The 25,482-nt window shown below is 33.6% G+C and overlaps 1 protein-coding gene and 3 non-coding genes across 4 annotated transcripts in view; 2 read left to right on the forward strand and 2 right to left on the reverse strand.

Moving 5' to 3' along the window:
- Positions 1 to 25,482, reverse strand: part of LOC124355933 (photoreceptor-specific nuclear receptor-like) — a 68,223-nt gene that overhangs the window by 35,606 nt on the left and 7,135 nt on the right. The window contains exons 2-3 of the mRNA XM_046807085.1: positions 3,072 to 3,363; positions 422 to 525 (exon numbers count right to left, since the gene is read on the reverse strand). Of these exons, the coding sequence (XP_046663041.1) occupies positions 422 to 525; positions 3,072 to 3,363 (396 nt within the window). The remainder of the gene's footprint in view (positions 1 to 421; positions 526 to 3,071; positions 3,364 to 25,482) is intronic.
- Positions 7,072 to 7,153, reverse strand: Trnas-gcu. The gene has a single exon. It is a non-coding gene; the product is annotated as a tRNA-Ser (tRNA).
- Positions 11,452 to 11,533, forward strand: Trnas-gcu. Its single transcript has one exon. It is a non-coding gene; the product is annotated as a tRNA-Ser (tRNA).
- On the forward strand, positions 24,351 to 24,432 carry Trnas-gcu. Its single transcript has one exon. It is a non-coding gene; the product is annotated as a tRNA-Ser (tRNA).

Below are 25,482 nucleotides of genomic sequence, written 5' to 3' on the forward strand. Positions count from 1 at the left end.
CCTCTACTACTATTAGGAAATATTGGTACGCCCATAGTGAAAGAATTTAGCTTAATCGAATACTAAGCTAATGTGTGCAGAGGTAACCGTTCCTGTATGATTTTGTTTACAACTAACTGTCTAGTGCAGGATTTATTTTGACGAATGCAACCTTCTCTGTCTGTACAGCAGTTAGCGTTGATAGATATTTCTTACACAGACCACATAAGTTGTGGAAGAAATATTACCATTCTGATTACAGTTCACACTTTTGTAGGCATACACGTTTAATCAATGGATTCTGGTCAGTAATCAATTGGAATATAACAAATTTTGTTCAATGAAATTTAGAGATCATTATCCTAATATCAATAAACGATTGGTCTACGTCAGCATGTTACTTCATTATAAGCTAGCAAAGCATGAATAGCAAGATACTGACCGTCTTTGTTCATGCCCATGCCCAGGCACTTCTTGAGCCGGCAGGCCTGGCACTGATTTCGGTGTGCCTTGTCTACCACACAGCGACCCGTGCCAGCCTGGCACCTACAACAAGTAGAGATAGTCATTTTACACTTAGGATATCATACAGTATAATGATTACGAAATATGTCCCAAAGAAGCTTAAAGTTAAAAAGACAATGTATTTTATTATTTTAATCCTACTGCTTTTGCGTCTTCCTCACCTAATCAACAATATCAATGGGTATGTACTGGTGGTAAAGATGGATAACTACTTTAGTATACGAATAAATTAACATATCTATACAATTTCTTAACTTAACATTCCTTTCAACATAATATCACATGTCAAAATGTTGAAATTTGGAAAGGAAAACATTTGTTAATAATGCTTTAGTGAGAAGGAAACAGGATTTTTCCGGATATTTGCCATTGTTTAGTGAAACAAAAAATACCTGTAACACTACGTTTCGAGATCTGCAATCTGATCTCTTCTTCCGGTCTTCTTTCTTCAGGGGTATTCCTGCCCCCTACCTTTTTATTGCCACCATCTTGTTTTTTCCATGACGATCACCATTTGCGATTGGCCTCTGGTCAATCGTAGGTGGTTGGTCGACGAATACAGACGTATTGTGACCTGTATTCTGTAGTTCAGTTTTAATAATTAGTGCTGTGTTTAGTTTTTTATTAAGTGAATGTTTTAGAGTTAGTGAAGTTGACACACGACATGGTAGTTGTGATTCCTCACCGTCTTATGCTTGCCATAACGCTCAGGTTTGATTTGGTTATTTTAACCTAGTTTGCAATTATGTGTTAGGTTAGTTATTTACTTGAAGAAGAGATCAGATTGCAGATCTCGAAACGTAGTGTTACTGATCTTTTGTTTCACTAACGATGGAAAATGTCCGGAAAATCAAATCCTGTTTTCTTCACTATCCTTCCATCGTCAAAAATAAACTTCAACCAGAGGCTTTAGTAAGCATATTGTATTAATTAAAGTTATTGTTCATGGGCCATATTTATAGTGTTACGTAATTTTTTAGTACAGTTTCATCAGTCTATACTCAGTTTGAAAGCTGTAATAGCTGTCTGTAGAGTGAGTGATAGCTAACTAATTATATATAGATTTACAGATAAATTGTTTTTAATAAAATATTTTCAAAAAGAATAATACAGATTGAATTGCGTTTGCTTGTAGTGTTCTATTCTTTTATACGGAGGACTTGAAACATTTCTTGGTAATAATGTTCGACCCAGAAAACTTTGATATTATCCATCTCAGTATTCAATCACTCCGCCGGGAACAAACAAATCCCTTGACGTAATGCCATCTGAGAGAAACTTTGGTCTGACGGAATTAAGAAACACCTCGGAGAGCGGGCGGGAGGCGACATAAAGAGTGGAAGAGAGGGAGAAAACAGCGCCGGAGAGAGAAAGAACAGAATCAATCTGAGGAAGGATTTGATGGTTCAATTCCCGCAAAGCCTCCTCGGCTCCCAATCAAAAACTAGCGGAATGAGTCGGGCCAATAAGTTTATGAGAGAGGGCCCTCCGGGGACCGCACGGCGCGATACAATCCCATCCCAATCCTCCCGCCACTGTACTTCCCATCTCTGGGAGATCAGGTGAAGTCGCCCTCTCCCGCATCGCTACAGCACTTCACTTATTGTTTCTCCTCGTGATTTTATAGATTCTTTGTTCGTTTGTCTCGTTTAAAATAATACCCGAGGATCAGTTAACAATTATAGAAGATTGCATGTTGTAAAGATTTGTGTGTTGGTTAACAATTTTATTTTAAACGCTAAAACAATAAAGTGTTTAAATTATTATAGTAGTCTAAATGATATTAAGTACTCAGAGAAAAAGATCGAAAAACTGCAGATTGTGCAACGTCTATAAGTCTATTATAAAATAAATAAATTTCAAGTTTCGTAATTTCAAGCAAGATAATGGGATAAGTAATTAGTTAAACAGCTCTAAACTTAGTTTGTTGATTCGTGTTTTAATCTTATCGTGAAGTGTGGAAAACAGAGACACATGTCCTCACCTTAAAAAAATTAAAAAATTGACACGTTAAAGTGAGACTTTTTGATTGTCAAGTGCTCTCCGACTTTGTGTCAATGTCCTCAAAATCAGGTATATCCTCATATAGAGACCACCAGTAAAGACACTTAGAGAACTGTTATTATATTTAAAAAGGATGGGATGCACTCTACTTCCCAAAAATACACTGTAGCTTCGTGGGAAAATTATAAACTATTAAATATCCAATAAAACTAACAAGAGTCCGTTTAGCTGATTTATAAAAACTCGGTGGTTGAGTAGAAAAAAGCATTCCCTTTGATAATTTTGAAATAATAACAAATTTTAACCCTAGATTGATATTTTCCAAAAGAACTAAAAAGTTAATTACTGAAAATGTATTATTGTGGAAATCATAATATGTTCTCTTAATATACGGAGGAATATTTTGGTATCTGTATTTAAACCAGGCCTAAAACTCAACAATTGGACTGATTGAACACAACCAATTGAAAATTCTAGTTCAGGTTTCATCCTTGTTAGGAAAGGATCATCCTAGAACAAGCACAACTTTCATTCAAGCACAACTTTCTTGGTATAAGACCCACCTGTAGATGAGTTTCCTGCGGACGGACCGCTTGAAGAAGCCACTGCAGCCGTTGCAGGCGAGGATGCCGTAGTGCTTGCCGCTGCTGGTGTCTCCACACACGACGCAGGTGAGGCCGAGGCTCTTGATCTTGGCGGGTGGATGGAGGGTGGCGTGGGTCAGGTAGGGCGGAGAACGGGTGGCTCGGACCACGGTCTGGGTGGGACACACGGGACCTAGACACAGAGCCAGGGGGTGTGGGCTGCAGGTAGGAGAGTAGCTGTTGTCGGCCGAACTTTGTACTCCTTCTGGAACTTGAGAAACAATTTATTGCGAAACATATTTGAGATGTAAGATCTTTCCAAATGTCATGATTTTGATTCTTTTGAAAGAGACATTCTATATGGAGCGTGCCTCAGTCATTTGCAGCGTGGATGATGTATTAATTAGGCAGGGACTCTCGAAGAAGGATCTATGTGTAGTAGGATTACTGGGTTGGGCATGAGTGGTAAGACCAATATACAAGGTTGATTTCATATCAACAGTAGCAGATACCAACAGCAGATATATTTTCAGAGTGGAGTAAATGAGAATAAGACTACAAAAGATAGAAGGAGATGGGAGATGTCCTAGAGGCTAAGTCCAAGGGTTTTACTTGGAGGTAGCAAGCACCGAGTTGTTTTCCACCCTCTGTGGAAGAACCCAATACTTGAGACAAGAACGTAGCTAAAAATAAATGGGGGGGGGGAGGTTCAAGACAACTGATATTTTCGAGTAATGAACAGAAAGTAAGGCCCCAATTTGTTCCTTAAAATGTTCTTGACCTGTTTCTATGCTGAGAACGATATTTCAGCAGTACATTTCAGTAGTACTGAATTATTAAAATAATAATAATCGTTTACTAAAAAGGTAATAGAAAAAAATTTGAAAGTTGGGGTCTGGACCCCCTCACTTGTTACATCCTTGGCTTAGACAAAATTCGCATTGTTATGGTATGCTATCGCAAAGGTAAACTCGAAAAGAAACCGTTTCAAATTCTCGTCCTCGCTTTTTAAAACGAAAACACAGATGAGTTCTTCACTGTTAAGCTAGTTTTAAATCTCAAGCTAGTACGGTATTATCCTTCTGACTGAGAATGTCTGTAACAGGATTCACACTGATATACTAACTATAGCCAGTTTACAAAAGCTTACTCAATGACACAATGTTGTTTTCCTAACAGCCTGAGGCAGGGTTCACAATGTTATATTAGCTGAAATATAGCCTACACTAGCTCTTAGAAAACGTATGGCTCTTAGAAAACACATACTGTTACGTTCTTATTCCTACCCTGGCTTTTGTAGCCTGAAAATAGTAAGTCTGATGTGGCGTTTATTTAAGGTTATTTTGTCATTGCTAACTCGTGAATAGAGTTTTTTTACAGTTGGTTTCATTGGCGTGGTGAGACACATAATAATCAAGGCTACATACGTTGTCCCACCCCTTTGGGTAAAAAATGTTTTAAATCAAAATGGTGAAATAAATAATAAAATGTGGTCCACACCAAAATGAAATTATGGGCTCACACGTCTCCATGTTGCATTCAAATTCCCTTTACTTAGGGGCTACGGCTTACTTCAACGAATGACTGACAAGAAAATATCAGTAATAGTTTTAAATTTTGAGCATGAATAATACTGATTGAAGCCTTAGATCAGAGTAAAAACTTCATTATGTTCATCAGTACCAACAGATATCTAACCAGTCTTATCTGATAAATATTCCTAACTTAAAATGTTAAGGAATAGGCACAGAAGATTTCATCTTTGTCACACTACAAAAGTATGGGATTACCATCCTTAAGTAAAAAAGTTAACTCAAGAGATCCTCGTCTGTTCATTTCAAATATTTATCTATCGACATTGATATCATTTTTAACGCATACCAGTATCCATAGTCACTTATAATCAAAATAATGATTTGAGAACTATCCACCAAGAAAAAATGTGGTATATATATATACCAGTTCATTTATTTTTTTTATTTAGATAAAACGCAGTGGTGTATTGATAATTTTTGTTTAAGAGGGGGGAGAAAACACTCCTGCAAAAATAAATATGCAAAATGATTTGATTTTCCAGAAATTGCACTGACCAAAACTGTGTCTTCTATCATTTTACGGCTTCATCAAAATTAAATCAAGCACATGAATGATGAAGTATTTGCTTTACAGGTGAAAGTCTATCGTCTTAGACAATATTTCTGAATCAGGTTCTAGCTGTAATGACAATTCATGATAAATTTTATATCCATTGATGTTTATGACACTCGTGAATTTTAAATAACAAAGAGAGGATTGTAATTGAATATTAAATGTATACAATTTGACTGCCCAAGTATATCGTCCGTATCATGCACAATGTGCAAGCTCTCTGAACCAATCTGAGTTTTGTTCAGTTTTAAGGTTCAGTGGAAATAACTTATAAAAATGTTTTACTTCCTAATAAATGAACCGTTTACGTTTTATTTAATGTAATTCCTACAGTTAAACATTAATTACATGTCCAACACGATTTTATGGTAAAATTTTAAGTAGAATGATACCATTGTTAGTAGGTTTTATTATTTTTTCAGGCTATAAGGGGGTTCTTCTCAGAATAAATACGTAACAAGATTTTTTCAAAGATACTTAACGAGGGATAGCTTCTATTATTAATTGAAAAGTATACAAATGTTGTTTAGTTATATTTGTGCTGCAGTCCACAACACACGTGCTATCATGAGTATTACTTAATAATGCAACCAGTTATCTCACAATTTCTGTAATTGTAGAGTAAACAATGTGTATTCATATCATCACTAGCAACTGAATGCAAGTGAACTATGATCACTAATTTATTACTCTTATCACAGTGCTTGGTCCTCGTGTTGGCCGTGCTATGATAGCAATATGCATAATCATGAAGTTCTCGTCTCGAACCTCTTCAGTTCAGTTCAGTCAGTAGCTCCTCTCTTCACGATGTTCCTTTCACCTGAGACGACGAGGCTTTCAATTCTAGACATTAGGTGCACGCCACATTTTGTAACTGACGTTAAGGAGTCCGTTTGTGAGATGAATCCCAGAAATCAACGCGGGAAACTTACAACTTTAATTATACAAGCAATAGCTTCAAACTTTTCTAATTAATTAACGGGGTTTCCCAAAAGCCCCGTTTTAATTTTCTTAATACACGTTAGAAAATGTATCTCAATACTCGATGTTCTCCGACATTATGCTAATACACGATACAGTGATACCCCTTTGTATTGTAATACATTTCCTTACAAAAAGATAACTGAACACAGGATTGATTTAATAAAATATGCTATTACGAAGAAATTCGTTATTTTACGTGTGAATATCGTATTTTCAAACAATTTATAACTTCAAGTAAACTTGTAACATCCGATGTATTATGTTGATAGTACGAAGAAAGAAACAGCACCTTAAAGTACATACCCTATCATTAAGAAAAATAATGCAATTTTCTAAGATAAATTGATTGTAACAGTATTTGTTTAACAATTAAGAATACAATTAGTTTGAAAATACAAAATTTGCAGACTATGCAAACAAAATTATCTAGTTCTAGTTGATAGTGTATCTATCAATTATTGTTGTACCTATTTCATCTAGAATAAAACTTTGATAATTAAAATGACATGAAAAAGCCTGTATTTTTCTATAATACTTTTATTTATGAAAATGACACTGTTCAAACACCAATTACTTCGAGTAGGGGAAAAAAGTAACATATAATCTCTTCCATATTCCAAAATTAACCTCCGTCTTGACTAAACATATTTAGAGTATTTAGTACTAATGATGATGATGATGATGATGATGATGATGATTAAAATATAGTTCTTTTAGTTAAGAAAAATATTTTTTTTCGATTTCATCCCAAAAGATATTTTTATATGATGTTGGTAGAATTTTACTTTCTTTTGATCTTATAAGTTCTTCAAATTATATCTACAGGACGACATTAATCAAAAAGTACCGACGAGGATGGGATTCGAACCCACGCGTGCAGAGCACATTGGATTAGCAGTCCAACGCCTTAACCACTCGGCCACCTCGTCTCTTGATAACATAAGTTTCTTCTCACTTCTTGGAACTGATAAGAACTGTCCCTTTGTAGGAAAACAGGTTGAATTTGGCACAAAGTGCAGACATTTGGCAATGTTTACAATTCTTTTTCCTACAACTCAGTCAATGCTAGCTCATAACAGAGATATTGACTTCGAACGTCTGATGTTGTGTATGCGTCTTATTCTGTAACGAATATTCTTGTACAAAGTTTAAACTAATGCATTTTTCACTATTTCAACACTTTTTTATCATTCTCACTTCCGTAGATATTTTTTCTGTTTGGTTAATATGTTGTAATGTACGAGAGCACTTTTACGCTATTATTTCTGTAATTTGGTAGTCGAAACCTATTGTACTGAAAGCTTTATGATCTGGGAAATATCCAGTTATGAGAAATATAACATTTTTGACTGTACATGTATTGTTAAGTGAGTTTCTCGAACCATTAAAAGTATTTGACAGTGGTGACCACACAATCCGGCTTGATAAATGGAATTACCAATAGCATCCGAGGCGTGCCTCTCCAGTAACTCAGGTAAACCACAGAACACAAGTTATTCAAATTTTATACTAATGCTCTGAACCAATTCAGCCGAGCTAATGGAGTCCCACAGGGTGCTATCCTAAGTTCAGTTCTTTTCCTTATGTATGTCAATGACATAGGGTCATCACTTCTACATGGACAACTTATGCAGAAAGCTGATGAGACGACTCTGTTTCACTAGCAAATCAAAATCAGGTCAGGAATAGCAAACTATTATTGAGACCAACAACTACATCTAAAAACAGCCTCAATCTTAAATAAATGCTTCTTCCCATTCTTTAAAAAGTTTGCTTTGAGATCATTAGACAGGAATGGTGGTCAAACTGTCATGGTAGAAGATGCCATACTGAAAGAAGTATACTGTTCGAAATTCCTGGGAATACACCTTGATCGAGTACTGAACTGGAATGACCACGTTAATCATATTTACTCCAAATGGTCCTTGCCCTATTAAGGTTCTGTTAACGGAGCGTTACGGCTTGATTTATCCCCAACACACCTACGGGAAAGTGTTGTGGAGAGCTCGTACAAAAAATCAATTCATGAGAGCATTTAAACTTAAAAACAAGTGATTGACATAATCGCACAGTTGAAACTCAGAGAGTCTTTCTTGTAAAGAACCTTTCAAAAAGTTTCGAGAGTACAGGAAGAGATCACTACCGAACTGGGAAACACAGAACGGTAGTTTATGAACAAATGCCCTCACAAGTATGTTTTTTGTATCGCAACAATTGTATAATACTAACCAGTTTCTGGCATACGACTGGGAGACCGCCCAGTAAGACTGACACCGTTGCTGGAGGTGGGAGGATTGGCAAATGGATGGACGTATGAGTGTGTTAATTGTATGTGTGAATGATAATTTTACACTTTGTATGCCATAATGTTATTCAGAGATATATGATGACTTTTTCCATGCATTGTAAGATGTTTAGGCAATAACAGATTTATTTTATTAAATTACACTGAAACTTATAGTTTAATTTATAATATTTTTACATTTGTGATGTATGGTTTGAATTTAAATATATTTTTAAAATTTAAAAAACACAATTTTTTAACAAAGTTTTAAGTAGTCACTTTGTAGTTAGTTTAACGTACAGTTGTTAACATGAAAGGGAACTGCCCTGTCAATAATATTTATGTCAACATTGAACAATGAAACGAAGCATGGGCTTAACATACCGTAGATGTGTGTTTGAAGATCAGCCCCAGGAAGGAATTTCCTCAACTCCGCAAGCTATGCGAGTTAGTAGGTTCTCGATGGCACGTCTAGGTTTGACAAATTCTTACGTTCCTCGCACGATGAGCCTTCAATACAATATTGATTTACTGAAACTAAGTCTTTTCAAATATAAAATCATCACAGTGTGCTCATCAATATTGACGGCAACAACTGACCCTATCAATTACTAGAGGATAAATTCTTTTAAATATATATAACGTTTTGTATTTATCCTCATCTCCTGACCGCTCGCGTTTTAATGGCCAAACCTATTCTACGTAAGGAAACATGGTCTTACTAGCTGAATATAATTTATAGAATTGAAACATTCTTTTTCGTGGCCATATTATCTTTAGCTGGTATAATCATCTCTGAATGTAAAGTCTCAGCAGCAATATTAATCCCTTTGAGTGCCGTGGCATAGGCATATCAGACGTGGTAAAACCCTTGTAAAATGCCGGCGTCTATTGGCTCAATGTTCCGTATTTAGACTATTTAATGATAATACTCAGAAATTTAAATAACCCCCAGTTTGAAAGGGTAGTAATCAAAACCCAAGAATCCTTCAGCCAACTGATTCTAGGATGCAGATCTCAAAAGGAGGTCTACCCTTGTTACACCTGACCAGTGCAACACCACCAGTGTAGAAGTCAAATTGAGAAAATTACATAAAAATGAGATTTAGCAAGTTTTGATCCCGATTCAGTGTGAAAACCCCATAAATCTCAAATGAAACCCTATTAAAACCCTGGAATATAATTATAACCCAAATCATTAATGTTATCCATCATATACGGAATCTTGAGTAACTGCCGAAAAAAATTAGGATGTCCTAAAAGAAATAGTTAATTGCAAAAAATAGTCTCTAGCAAGAGGTTTGGACTTCAGGTATTAGAACCTTGGCACAAGACATCTTTTGAGGAAAATTTCAGGTAAGAATACGTATTTATAAGTTCTTAAACTGACCCCCAAATAGTCCGTTGCAGTAATTCACATAATTATATTGTTCTATGAATGACGTATGTTGAAAACATTGTTTGTAGTTATAGCTTGTTGGTTTACTAAAAAACAGTTAGCTTACTTGGAAATAAGATGAGGACCAATTTTTTATATAATAGTTGTGAATATTTTCAAAATGTTCTCTATGCCAGTTCTGGCATCAAATCGATATACAATCTAAATCCTAGTGTCAATTTCCTAAATGTATTTGTCGTAACGTGTTGTTTATGAATTGAAAATAATAGTGTTAATTACGTAATATAAATTTAAATAGTTTAAATTGTAAATTAAGCTCTTGAGTCGTTTTCCAAGTTAAGTTTATTTAAAAATGTGGAACTCCCAAAAGGCTATAATGAATATTTCTGAAAATATCTCCAATCTATTTATTTATACAAGATGTACATAAAATGTGCTAAAACACGATTTTATACAATTATATGTTATTGTACTCTGTTTTTCATTTGGGTTTACGCTTAGCCTGATACTCAGCAAACATGAGATAAAAATATACTGTCCCTTTTACACAAAAAACATTGCTTCAACGCATACTGGAGACTGCTTGAGAAATAAAGATCTATGACTTGATTTTCAATCGTTTAATTAAAATAAGTAGTGTGTAATTCAGAAACAGTTTAGCTGGAAATTATATAAATGTATAATTGTAGTTACAACTGAATAATATTTATTGTACTTTATGCTGGAACCCTACTTTAAAAGTGTGTTAGTTCAATACTTAGGTAATAATACGCTTGTGTAGTTTTTACAATGTAGTAAAAAAATCAGTAAAATAAATTCAAATATATACGTTCAAATACTAAAGAACACATCTACAGTATATGTATTATGTATATCAACTCATAACTTACATGAGTGATATACGATTAATATTGTTACCTACTACAATCTTATATATCATGAAAGGAATATTAAACGACCAAAAATAACTGCAAAAGATAGATCGATGTAAATATATTCAAATTACAAATTAATTAATTGTTTAATTTCAAATTATGGAGGAGTAGGATGTGTCACACAGACACATATGTAACATTCAAAATAAAGAGATTTTATTTTATTAAGAGTACTAGTTTCAAAACAATTAATAAATGTATCTCTCTAAGCTTATCGCTAAAAGATTAGAATTAAATAATTCGAATTATACTTGATGAACAAACTGAAAATTATATTGCTCTTAGTATTTTTGTTTGAGTTATAGTAGTTAATATTGTAAACATTATGTACCTAACTTAAAAAAAATCCGTTTTATGTACACAACAAGAAGATAAATCATTGTTAAATGATTGTGTAATACTACGTTATAGTCGAAATTCATGAAGCATGAACATGAAAAGTTTTCAGATACCAGAAGGAAGAAAGTGTACTACTAGTATTGACTGAGTTGAAGAAGATGGTCGTAGACGATGCACGATGTCTGTATTTCATGCCAAATTGGACCTGTTCCTACAAAGGGAAGGTTCTTATCAATTTCAACAAGTGAGAAGACACTTCTGTTATCAAGAGACGAGGTGGCCGAGTGGTTAAGGCGTTGGACTGCTAATCCAATGTGCTCTGCACGCGTGGGTTCGAATCCCATCCTCGTCGATTCTTTTTGTATACTGTCATTCTGTAGATATTATATGAAGGATCAATAAGAGCAAACGAATATAATATTCAACCACTATTAAAAAAATATGTTTTTTAATCAAAATGATAAAATATTAGTAAATAAAAATATTAAATAAGCAAATCAATTTAACATAACTAATTACTTTTTATTGATGTATAGCGCATTACCAAACATATTATTTAGTTAAGGTGGAATTATATTTTGGATTATAAAAAAGATTGTTTAACAAAAATAATTAATTACTTTCCTTGAGGTTAAGAAACGTTATGCTTAAATTTTAAAATATTACAAATGATAAAATATATCACGGGAAATAAAAGGCTTTTCCAATTTATTTTAAAATTACTCCGTATTGTAAGGAATGGACAGGTGTATTATTGATTCATCATACAGCAGAGTTCTTCAAATTACAGTTGTAATCCTAGTTGTTGCACATTGTTTACTGCTTTTACTTTAACGATAAAATGTTACAATCAAAAACTATTCTGAATTTAATAATTTTTATTTAATAAGTACAGTATATTCGTAAAAAGGTTATAGCTCATTTAAATTAAGTTTTCGAATTATGGAGTTTTAATCTGAATTTATTTTGCAACACAAGTTTTATTTCAGTGTTATGGTAATGTGCCAAATAGACAAAGTATGTACCAAAGTCGTGAAACTGATATCTGCAAAGGTTTTTTTTCATAAAGTCGACTAAGTGTTCTCTGTATTTTAAAGAGGAACGATAAACAGCACACATCTAAGTTTCCGATCCATAACCTCGTTAAAACATAGCCGACACAACCTGTGTTGTATTTAATCGTCATAGTTTTCAAGAAGTTTAATTTTAAAACAAAATTCTATCTTTTTTTCTTTAAATATTTATTCTGATCAGTGTTACCATGTTTTCCTGTTCCTATTGAGATAACACTATCACAGTAAAGTGAATCTGCAACATCTTTTAAACATTTTAAATATTCCTTGTGGTGGGGAGTCATCAGGTGATGTTTAAACAAAACAGTGAGACAAACACATTCCAAAACTGCTACTGTTTAAACAATGTTTTGACACAACATAGACTTTGATTATATTTATAAGATCCAGAAACTAAGATTCCTTTCAGAAATGTTTATTCCAATACTTACACTGTATTATTGTTAAAAATTGTGAAACAAATAAAGTAATATAGGAAACAAAAGGATTTTATGTTCATCAAATCACATAGTACATTACAAAAAGTGCAGGCAGGCTTTGCTGCTCAAACACAAAATATGCCGTGTGATATTAATTCAGAATCATAATATTAACACAACCTCTGCAATGTTATCTCTATCAAGCCGTCGTATCAGGAAGTTGAGTTTAGTCATATTTACTTTTCATTGTTATGTAATGCATGAAAGCAAATATTCCCCAGGCGTTATGCAAGTTTTACTGAGGTTCATTACGTTTGCACGCTTTGTACTTTGAAGATTTGAAGTACCAGGCCTACGATTATGTAAGCCAGATCGGTTTGTCTTGCTTATGTCCTTAGCAAAAAAAAAAAAAAAAAAAAAAAAAAAACTTACTGACATTATAATTATAGTTTCATTCTAATAGGGTATCATAAAAAATCACGAAGGTGTTCTTTAAGATTGTGACTAATCTTAAAAAACAATCAACCCTGCAAAAAAATAATATTAGTAAGAAATTATTACTCAAGAACAAAAAGAGCACAATATGCAGCTAATATTTTATTGAAGAAAAGAAAAGCGATAAGACCTTTCTGTTATTTAAAACGTGGATTTTGCTGTATCTTAAGCAACACAGTTAAAACCGTATGAACTTCCCTATTCAGTTTTTTAATGCAGTGAAAAAATAAGTAATATTACTTGTAATTTACTTATATTAAAGATAGTCAATATAATTTTTACAGTGAGCGTGTTTCTCTATGAATGATATTAATTAGTCGTTTAATACTACTTTTAACGATACAGAACCAAATATAAAACAGCCCAAATTGCCCAAACGAAGCTCAACCACCCGCAAACCCTGCCGAAGCCGTGCCGTGCTCGTGCTAACCACGCCAGTGACGGGCGCCGCCCGGCTGAGAGACGGGGGCGGATAAGCCCTCACACAAAAGTCACCCCTAAGCCCTCTCCAGTGATTGATTTATTTTTGCTAAGACCTGTAGCGGGAGGGGGAAGGGGTGTATTAGGGGATTAAATCCCAGCCGGGCCCAAGTGCCAACATTGACCAATCGGAAATTAATTATCCCCTATGAAACGGATCTGTGAACGCAGCGTTTAGAAGACAACGTGTTTGTTGTATCGGTCGATCGTTTAATAAAACAACCCCTACAAGTGCAAATATATGTTTGCCATACCAACATGGATTTCGAGAAAGGGTCTGGTAAAACTTTTGAATCTCAAGTACCATGTTGAACCGTATGTACTTATACGCCCTTTTTGATAACAGAGTTTTATTCTAAATATATAATTAATACGCATCCAAATGCTTTCTTTGTAAGTACGAACTTCTTTGAAATTTTAAACAATAAAGTACCTATAAAAAAGTTTTCATGAACAACTTAAAAACTTGAATGTTTTATACTGATGCGTTTCGTATATTTTTGATGTTGGAAAGGAGAGTTTTGTAGAATTATTATTTTTTTGTAGAATTATCCTCAAAAAAGGAGGAAGATAAGAAAGTTTCATTTTGCTAGTCTACTAGTTTTTTAGACTATATTTTTTTAAGATGGTGTATTGAGTATACTATTGTCTTATGTTTTTGGAATTTGTATTCCCAGTGTCTTATTAATATTTTAATAATTTTGAAGATGCTTTTAATGAGAAAAGAAATAAAATATTTTTTACGTCGTAAATCATTAAAATATATCATTATCTGAAATTATCATTCATATATATATACTGTCAAAATTAACTTGATTTATGTCTAGCCGCTTTACCATGGGCGATTATCTAACATTTTTACATTAAATGCTATAATTCCCCTTAGATTGATAACAAAAAACAAGTTAAAGGGTTGAAACTTAAAAAGAAATAAACTCATCTAAGAACCGGTTGTAGGACAATAAAGTTTATTATTGAAGATGAATGTCTTAAAGGATTTGCGGACACGATCATGAACCCATTGGTCAGAAGGCTGAAGTTGGTGGTCGAAACATTTTCTAGTAAACAGATATAATGCAAAACATATCTAACCTGCAAAATTCGATGACATTACGTTGATTAGTTCCTAGAGTTTTAACAGTTAATGTACAACATCCCTTAGTTTTACTTTTTAGTTTTATTAGTGTGCATCTCTTAAAGACTTTTAGTGTAGTAGCGTAAGTTTTAATTTTTAATGAAACAATTCTATGGGATTTATTTACATATTTTCGGAGGTTTTAGTAGTTGTTTATTTTAAACTGTAACTCTGAAAGGGAGGATTACATACCTGATTCAAACTGATTATTATGGCATTACATTTTATTAGTCCAAATTTAATAACAATTCTTTCTGTAGCTTATGAGGATCCTGTAATTATATATAAAAATAAACTAGAGGAATTTCGGTTACAATTAATTGTGTCACTGACGTAATCTGTGAGTGAAGCACCAGTCAAAAATTAATTAATTGTTGTGAGTACATGATAATAATGAAATTTGTAAAAATCAATTAGAGTGCTTTAAAAGGAGTAAATTTAATGTTTTAGAACCATTATTTTAGTATAATTGACGACATTTTCAATTCTTTTGACACGTTTAATGTACTTTCATTTTCATTTTTGCGAGAAATACCTCAGCTATAATGATGCGTAATACCTCAAAAACTATTTTTTTATTTTACAATGATGCTAGATCAATTTTGCTGAAAAACTTCCATAAAATTAAAATTTGTGTTAGTATAAAAAATGTATTAACCTGCTTCCCTACGTTGAATTTCGCCAGTCAATGAAATAATAAACCAGATAATTCCCACACAAACGTATATACACAAAATCTAAAACCGCTCTAATTCTGTTATAGAAGACGTGGTCGGTGCACATTTGTATTTGTACCCCGATTTCCATTGTTATCACAGGAGTTGCTGTATTACCTCCTTATGGTCCATAAGACGAGAGAAGATTTGTATTGTAAAAGTACACAACCTATATATTCTTGAAATCGATAGAAAAATATCGATTTCTAAGAATGAAATTGATTAGCCGTGTTGATTTTAGTGGCTGAAATAGGATAGTGGCAAAAGAGTTCAATTTATTATATAACAATTATTTTTTTATATCATATGTTTATTATATTGACACTCTTAAAACTGACCGTCTAACGCGCAAATAAATGTTAAATAGCTGTTATCTTTATGAAATCTGTTAATAAAATACAGCCTTCTCGTAGGCAGTAGATAAGGCCTGCTCTTGTTGAACACAGAGCCCAAAGAACAAAATAAACAATGCTATTAATTCACATTTCATGTATATAATACATTGCATTTTTTAAATTAAATGTTTAAAAAGATCAAAATTCACATAACCGTGAGTAGTTTTCATTATAAATATTTGATAAATTTGAATATTTTTTAAATAAAAGTGTGAGAATGTATGGACTCGATTGTAGATATGCAGAATGTATATACTTGCTCGAAAGAGAAGTTTAAGAAACTATAGTTTAGAAGGCCTCCAGATTATTCAAAATACCAGTTTAATTTTGTTCTATGAGGAGTTTGTGTTATTACATTTTACCATTTTATAAACCAAAATTTTTAAAACTACTAGATTAAAAAAAGTGTCCTCCATTATAAAGGTAAGTAATTACGTGTAAAATAGGTTACCTCACAATTAAATTAAAGGAACTGATGTTAGAAGTATGAGATATAAACGTAGTTTAAAATATTTTAGCATAGTACGTTTATGGATACAAACAATGTACGATATATGAACATTTCCCTTATTATCCCTTGACAGACGCCTTGCCGTGTCAGGCGTATCGGTTAGTGTATACCTGACTGTACAATGACTATTGAATGGTACTGTATTGTTATGGTACTCGTATAGTTGTGTATAATATAAATTATTTATTTTGTTTCAGTAAACACTTTCTTCTACAAAACTATTGCACTAATTGGCAACATGTATTTATAGTGTACACATTTTTGTAAATATCTTCGTATTGTATAGTGCTACTCGCAGTTATCCGCGGCTTGGCACGCAGTTTTATTTTGAAAAACAAGGATACCATGAGCATTTTATTTTTAAATGGCATTCCAAACAAACCTGAGATAAGTTAGTCACTGAAACATATTCAAACTATCGATCCGTTGGAGATTTAAAGATGGGGCCCTGAAATCGAGAAGTGAAACGGTTTTTTACAAGCACCTCTGAAATTTCTTGATTTCTCTCCAATATTTCATGTTATATTTTTGAATAGCTCAAACGATTTCAGTAACAATTGATATATATATATATATATATATATATATATATATATATATATATATATATATATATATTAGTGGAGGAATCCTAAGTCTTAAGGGAGACTAAAGTCAAAGTTCTTAGCTTTTCACTTAACACACTTGTGATCTAATAAGTGATACTGTATTTGATTAAAATCTCCCCCCCCCCCAAAAAAAAAGAAGAAATCAGAAAACGTAACAAACAAGCTCCAGTAGTTTTTACGTGATTGAGTAACACGCACACAAACCCATTAGATTATTGTGTAAATAACGATATACTTGGAAATTATTGGAAGAAAACGTGTTTCTGAGAGCCTCAAGTATAGTTATGTAAATAATGAATATAAGAACAGAACACATTTTGTTTTATATAAGGTATAAAGGCAATAAGAAGATTCGACTTGTAGCCTACGAGTATAACTCACACTCGGCATATACAGTACAGTAGGGTCCCATGGGACAAATGGGATAAACATCATCCCTAGGGACAGCTCCGTGGGGTTGTATCCAGCACAATCCAAGCTACAGGACAGATGACTTGTCTTATTTACTATTCAAGTTTTGTATAACACTTAGTTGACTGAGCGTGAGCGATGCCAATTGCAAAGGAGACTCACAATCCGTCTGTTCCAAAGTTATTTCGAGTACGAATTGAGCTATAGATTTTGTTTAGATTTAATCAAGATCGAGTTCGTTTATGATACATATATCATGGAATACTTCTTTAATCCTAATAATTCTTAGCGAAGCTAGTTAAACGACATTTAGTCTGCAGCACTACTATCTTGTAAACACGGACTGCACCTTTTGAAAAAGTTTTGGGTGCAGTCCGGGTGCAGAGAAATACTCACATATAATTTGTATTTCAAAAAATTGCATTTATTTTAAGAAACCAAAACATTTCTTTCTGCTTTGTGTCTGTAGGCTTGTGAATTTTGTACAACTTCTGAATGTGTAAACTATACAAATAGACAAATAAATATATTTATTCCATGTTTACAATTTGCACAATTTATTGCCAACGAATATACTGTATCCGGTTTTATATTCAAAGAATTGTGAATGTTTAAAGTCAATTGATTTTGTCATTATATATTCGGTACGTAAAAATGAAAGACCTATTTCGGTTACGGTTGCTGTGATTTCACCATATCTTAGGAATTCATTATGGTTGTTCGATCGTTTTAAGTTAATGTATTTGGAAAATATTAAAACACATTTAAGTCACAACTCTTAATCTATTTGCGTACTGTACAAAATTCTTATCCTCGTCTACAGTTGGGTTTCTTGCATTTTATTACCAAATTTCCAAAAATTACTACTTGAAATCCTCTTGGAACGGTAAAAAATGTCTTCTATCTTTGGGGAAATTATTGTATATGACTGACTCCGGAATTTAAAAACAACCTACAACCGATTGCTCCACGTTAAAGCGGAGTACTGTCACTTTTAATAGTATTTTTGAAAAATATTTATTCAGCCGTAGCAACCAACGCAAGATTAACTTTTCTCAGCTACCGACTCACAGCTTAGCCAAAAAGAACGCGAACCCTGTGGCGAGGCGAGGCGAGGCGGTGGGGCGCGGTGCAGTGCGGGAAGGGAGAACATAAAATGACAATGTTATTGGGGGCCACATGTGTCTACAATAAGAGCACGTATTAGCATATCTATTACCCGGCCGAGGGAGGGTTCACTTAGCCAATTCATCTCGCATTAATCCTGGACCGTGCCGGAGCACTGGTGGCCCTTTGATTGCATTATCATCGCGGGTTGCGATCAAAGTGTTTCACGTTGTTATTGCCGCACATACCCGCACACTGTGTGTGTTCCAGTGCACATCGCTGCATCGGTGTTCCAACTGGAGCAGCTTTACCGGCCGTTTTATGGCCGCCCATTGCCGCAGCTCGTTTTTACCATCCGTTTTAACGTTCGGTTAAGCGTCGCAGATGTGAATACCGGTTTATTAATATTTACTTTACGTTGTAACCGATATTGTCGGTTGTTATACACTATTGTCTAGTGTTTCATATTCCTTTCCATAGTGACAACGCCGGTCAAATGTTTGCTTTGAACATTGTAGGATTTTACGTTCTCAATGAATGTTCTCAGCCAACGAAGAACCCAATCGGTAGCCACTACTGCTAGTTCGTAGACTTGTAATTAGCGTTTAACCACCCTTTCCAGCATTAGCATTCTTTTTGTGAAGGCGTCAACTTCAAGAACAACGCCTTACGTAACCTCTGCTAAATAAAACGTAAAACCTTTTGACTTAACAAACTAGTTGTACACTGTTTACTCGTGATAAAGGCATTATTATTATTACATTTTTACGTTCTGCAAGGAAATCAAGTTATCGGTTAGGCATAATTTCTTAACAGATTTCCGGAAGTGCTCTGGTGAATCAGGGGTACCCATTACTACAAACTGGAATAAATTTCACCTTAGCCACAAGAGATCCAGTGATTATAGAGGCCCCCCAACGCTTCTGCCTTAAAGATGATGGTACCTCAACGACTAGCTGTATATGGACACCAATCCGCAACAACTATAAGAACTTTTGCTCCTCAAATAATCCTCCAAGTAGGCTATTGGTATTTTAGCCTCAGATTGCCTATTACTGCTTTTTTATATCCTTCAGGCAAAATCTTTTAGAAACCTCCTGTTCAAGAAATCTCCTTTTACTTTTTCTAAGGAGGCCGGCGTTAACAATCAATTTGTAATAATTTTTCTGAGCACGAAAACGGTCCTATTTTCTTGGACGAATATGATGTACGCCTAGTGGGTAAGCTAGTTGTTTAGTAATTATTCCAAGTACTTTAATTTTTCTACTGGATTTATCAGCTATTGTTGGCACGAATATTGGGACTCTGTTTTCAACATGAATATTCCACAATATTGAAGTATACTGGCTCAAGTCCGGTTTTTCATTCATAAACTAGCACTATGTTAATGATTTCTTTATGTAGAAACCAAACACTGATTTAATCTTATCTAATTCCTCAACTTTTTTCAACTTATGTACGTACAGAGCTATTATTAAGAAATCGCATGATTTTGGTCTTAATTGAAAAATAAAGCTTTCAATTTAGATATGCTTCATTGTAGTGCCATTTTTAAGTAGTATAACTTAAAAATTTTAAACTTGACTGGATATGAAGAAAGGGAAAGACATTATCGTATATATCATATTATCTTTCATAATGATCTAAAAATCACTATATTATTTTCACCCTTAAAATTAGAAAGTTTTATTTTCTCAAATCTAAGTATAGGGTATGGCATCTATTACATCAGTTTTTGTTAATATATTGATGTGCATCAGGCATGAATAATTTTATTAAAATTAAAAACATTTTACCTAATATCTAGTTACGATTTTGTCGTAAGCTTCTCATAATTCATGTTGTTATTACTTACGTGTTTTAGACACAGTGGGTCCATCTAAACGGTCGAATGAGCGAGCACACTTTGGCCCGTTTTATACTCACAGATTTAAGTAAAGCTGCTTTTGTTGAAGGACATTATTTTTTATATTGGAAATATTCATTAACGTGGTTTCCAAATAGTGGTATTAGTTTAATAACGTATTTAAGTTTCAAGTTAATCAAGAAAAGTCAAATTTATCTCAGTTTGTATTGTAAATAACGAAGTTCCGCAGGGTTCATGATTAGACCCCTTTTTACACATTGTACGATCAGGAATATAGCTTTTATTTAAAGAAGGGGGTCTTAAAATTTGTAAAGAATTTTCCTGGTCAGATGATGTCTCAATAGTACGAATTAATTGGAGTTCGTTTGCGATATTTGGAAACATCCTCCGTATCAATTCTTTAGCGCACCACGCACGGACGTTTCTAGACTTTAAAATGGCTGTCGTATGAATTCCATATCGTTTCACTGCAGAGTGGACACCCAACAAGGATACATCCCATCATCCCAGAGTTCTATTATAGGAATTGGAAAGAGTGAGTTCCTATTTCTGCAATCCAAACAGGCTCTCTGTAAAAAAGGTTGTGAAAAGTTAATGACCAAAAACGGGTCATTGCACTATTTATCCGGATCACGAAGTATGCATCTCTCTGCAACTTTAACTTAGTTGGATATTTATTTTAACTGAATCTGAATTGTCTATTAGTTTTAGAAATTTTTATTATATAATTGGCTACAAATACTCAAAATACAAAGGAAAAGTATAAAACTTCTCCAAAAAATACCTCTAGTTTACTTTTTGGTATGAGTTACTTCACAGCTACATGAGGTAGGCTATATTCTTGTTGAAGGACATCAGGTTTAGACTCAGTACAGTGGTACATGAGGAATTGTAGTAATGGGGATTTCTTACATTAAGATTCACCGACTTCCGGAGTGATTAGGAACGAAAAACTTATCCTGATGGCCGTTAACCAAATTTTCAAATGTTCGATCACAGAGTAGGCCTACCAGATCTAATTCAGTGAATTTGAATGCATTTATAAGAATAATGACGGACTTCAGATGATGGTTATGGTGTGGGGGTTTCCACACTGAGGTACATATTCTTTTACACATACTCTTGAAGTACAGTTCCAAAATAAAGTACAATACATATTAAATTGAAACTATAATATCAAGCTAAACTGTTTCTAAATAAAATGCACTACTTATTTTAAATAATCGATTCGAAATCAAATCAAAGTTCTTTAATGCTCAAAAAATCTACACTACAAAATGAAAATGTATTTATATAAAATACAGAATATATTTTTATCTGTTGTTTGCTGAATGTTAGGCTAAGTATAAACCCAATTAAAGAAACCAGAGTTCAGCCAATACTTTCTTTTATAAAATCGTGTTTATAAACACATGTAATGTTCAGCGTTATGTGTGTAAATGAATAAATAGAAGATATTTTTGAGAAATCTGCACAAACTACAGTCTGTTTGGAGTTACTTTTGAAATAAATTCAACATAACAAGCGACTCAAAATCTCAAAATTACAGTAACGTTTGGGGTTATATTTATATTCCAGGGGTGGAACAGGATTTCATTTGAGATTTAGGGATGTATTCACATTCAAACGGGATCAAAATGTCCTAGATCTCATCCTGGTAATTCAACTTCTACTCTGGTGGTGTTGAACTGGTCAGGTATAATACGGTAGTTCCTTTTAGATCTGCATTCGTGGGATCAGATGGCTGAGGAATTCTTATGGCTTTGATTACTACAACTTTCAATCTAGCGGATATTTTGATTTATACTACAACTATCTTCTCATCTCAACTGATATGTTTTTTACTCTATTCTAGCCTTTGAGTGCCGTAGATATGTTGCTATGTTACCCCCTTAAATAGCCGGCTTTATTTTTGTATAGTAGCAAATTTTTCGGAAAACAACCTTTTTACAGATTTTCATATTTTTCATGTGTTTACAATAAAATGAAGAATACAGTAATTTTTTTCTAAAGTGAAAATAAAATACAAATGTTTGGATACTTTTGTATAAACTTTTAAATTTATTCTGAATTACTCACAATTATTTTTTTAGTTTTGTTTCAGTCATATCAAATGAACATAAAATTCATGCATAATCTATGTTCTCTATTTTTCATCAATATATCAATATTGATATCATTATACTAATAATTATAATTTTACACTGATTTGTCATTTGTTGTATTTTTATGTATTAAAACACAATATTACGGAACTAAGTAAACAGTGCTTGTAGCCAAACGCGTAATTCATCGGCTGACGTACTATAACAATTAAGACAATTAAGTAATAGTCTTAATTATCATTCCAAAGACCTACGAGGAAGAAAACAAAGACGGGCACTAATCGATACATCGAAACATATCGAATGCAGCTATATGGTTAGTCGAATATTCAACTGTGTACTATATTAAATACTGTGTTCCTACGTCTTCCACGGTCCACTCGCCAGAATGGTCAGGCTCGGAAATGGTTTCTGCGACAGGTTCGACGTCTTCAATGATAGGGCAGCAATTATTAGAGGACGTGTGCTAGCTGCTTTCCAGTATACAGTAGAATAGATAGGGGACTTGTTGAGTGATGTGGGCATGGCATAAATATGTTTTTCTTTTTTTTAAGAACTAATTAATTTATTCATAGCGCTATGTAGTTGTCACTTTTGCCATAATTGTAGCTGTTCGTATTTATTTATTTATATGCTTTGTGCATTTGTTATTTATTTATTCATTATTATATTTGGCATTTGTTTTGTATGTGTTTTTCACTCGTTACTGTTAAGGATGGTAGTTTGTATTGTGAAATGTTTTATTTGTTTTTTTTTTTTGTTTTTTTTTTTTACTTTGTTGGTGTTTATGGATCTTGTTACATGTTATTCATTGTTAGTTTTTTTTGCATTGTCACTTATTTAAAACTATTTTATTAACATTGTTGTTCATTTATATATTTCTTTTTTTTGTTCTTGTTATCCATTTATAGTTTTCTACATTGTTACTTTTTATGGATGGTTTGTTTTTGCACTGTTATTTATTTCTAGGTTGCTTATCTGCTCAACAATTATTATCATTACTGTTATATTTATTATAATATATACTTATTATGTACACTGTCAATCATGTCTAGGAGTATAGAGTCCAATCGCATGTTTGGCTTGTCCCTGTTATGTTTGGGCACTATAATGGTAATTAGCTACCTTGCACTATGTGTACTGTTATAAAGTGGTCGTTGACCGTTGAAAGGAAATAAAATAAAATAAAATAAATGTCGTGTAAACACGGATCGTGGAGCCTATCGACGCCGACAATTTACGAGGTTCTTACCGCGTCTGATATACTGGTACTGCGGCACTCAAAGGGATGGATACTGCTGCTGAGATTTTTAATTATATATATTTTTATACCAACCAAAGATTTTATTTTTATGACAAAGAATAAGCAGCCACGCTCGACATTGCTTGATCCGATTATCTTGCGATAACCGTTGTACCCGCTACACTGTGCTATTGGCACAGTAAGTGTCAGTGTCAGTGTACTGTAAGTACTGTACAGTAAGGATAGTTGGATTTCGTAGATTTGCCATAGTCATGTGTTGTGTTATTTTGTAACATATAACGAATTCTCTTAAACCTTCCATCGCCAATAACCAACTTTAAACATATACTGTCTCATAACGATTCAATACAACAGGTTTACCTGCAATTACATAGTTAGTAACGTAACAGTGTTCTGTAAATTATGAAATTTTAACCAAACAAAATGAAATAGCTGTAGCAGAGAGATCGACAAGCTCATATTGTGAAAAAATAACTTTAAAAAATTTTACAATTACCAAATGTACCAAATTGAACCCGTGTTCCTACATAGGGAAAAGTTCTTATCAGTTCCAAGAAGTGAGAAGACACTTTTGTTATCAAGAGACGAGGTGGCCGAGTGGTTAAGGCGTTGGACTGCTAATCCAATGTGCTCTGCACGCGTGGGTTCGAATCCCATCCTCGTCGATACTTTTTGATTAACGTCATCCTGCAGATATAATTTCGCCATTCTGCAAACATCCCCATTCCATAACTCGTTTCTCAATAAACCAAACTCATCAATCAATACTCATTTTAAATTGCTGAATATGGCCATACTTTTCACTACTTGACTCCATTTTATTTTCCACACTTCACTAGGAAATCCGTAAGGTTTTTGAGGTACTTAACTCTTCCCCATCGGTGAAGCGACATAATCGGTCATAGAATAGTAGTCGATGGTTTAATCCAAAATGCTGTCATAGGGGCTCTGTATCATGATGACAGCAGACAACCTTAGATGTCAGATCAAAGGCCGTGTTAGCCAATGCTGAGCCTGCTCTTGTAAGCCCTGTGCTGATCAGTGATGATTGCCTTACGTTAAGTCTTAATTAACTTTATACATATTATAATTACAATAATTGTTCTGAAACTGAGTATACACAAACATTGCCAAGCACGTTACAGTTAATAACACTGTTATCAACTTATTCCGGGTTGGAATAATATTGCTCAACTAATAGACTAATAGTCCAGCAACTCACAGCCAATTTGCACTGCATACGCACACAATGTGGTTCTCCTCAAAACCGACAGTGAATTTGTTCCGGAGAAAGAAATATATCGTCAGCCACGTGAATATTGGTGGAGGTTGAAATAGAAGCGCATCCAAAGGACTAAAAAAATAAAATGACAATGGTTTCTCAAAGTATATTTTTGAAATTATATATCTTGAAACACAAAAGCAACCGTCATAAACATAAAGCAAAATATTGTAAAGATTTGTCACACATGTACTGCACTTGAAATATTATTTCGTAAATATAACCATCACACACATAAGAAACAAAATGGTTGTCATCGTCAAACAACTAGACAACGATACTGAAAGTTACTTTAAGGGTCTAAGTGGCGCTGATTTAACAATTATTATTCACGTTTATGTGTCAATAAAATAGTATTTGATAAAGAAATCCTCAGGTCATTGACATTAACCCTTTTGATATCATCTCATTCTCAAAACTAGCTCGGAGGGAG

The sequence above is a fragment of the Homalodisca vitripennis genome, chromosome 2 (assembly GCF_021130785.1).
Source record: "Homalodisca vitripennis isolate AUS2020 chromosome 2, UT_GWSS_2.1, whole genome shotgun sequence".
NCBI classification, from domain to species: Eukaryota; Metazoa; Arthropoda; class Insecta; order Hemiptera; family Cicadellidae; genus Homalodisca; species Homalodisca vitripennis.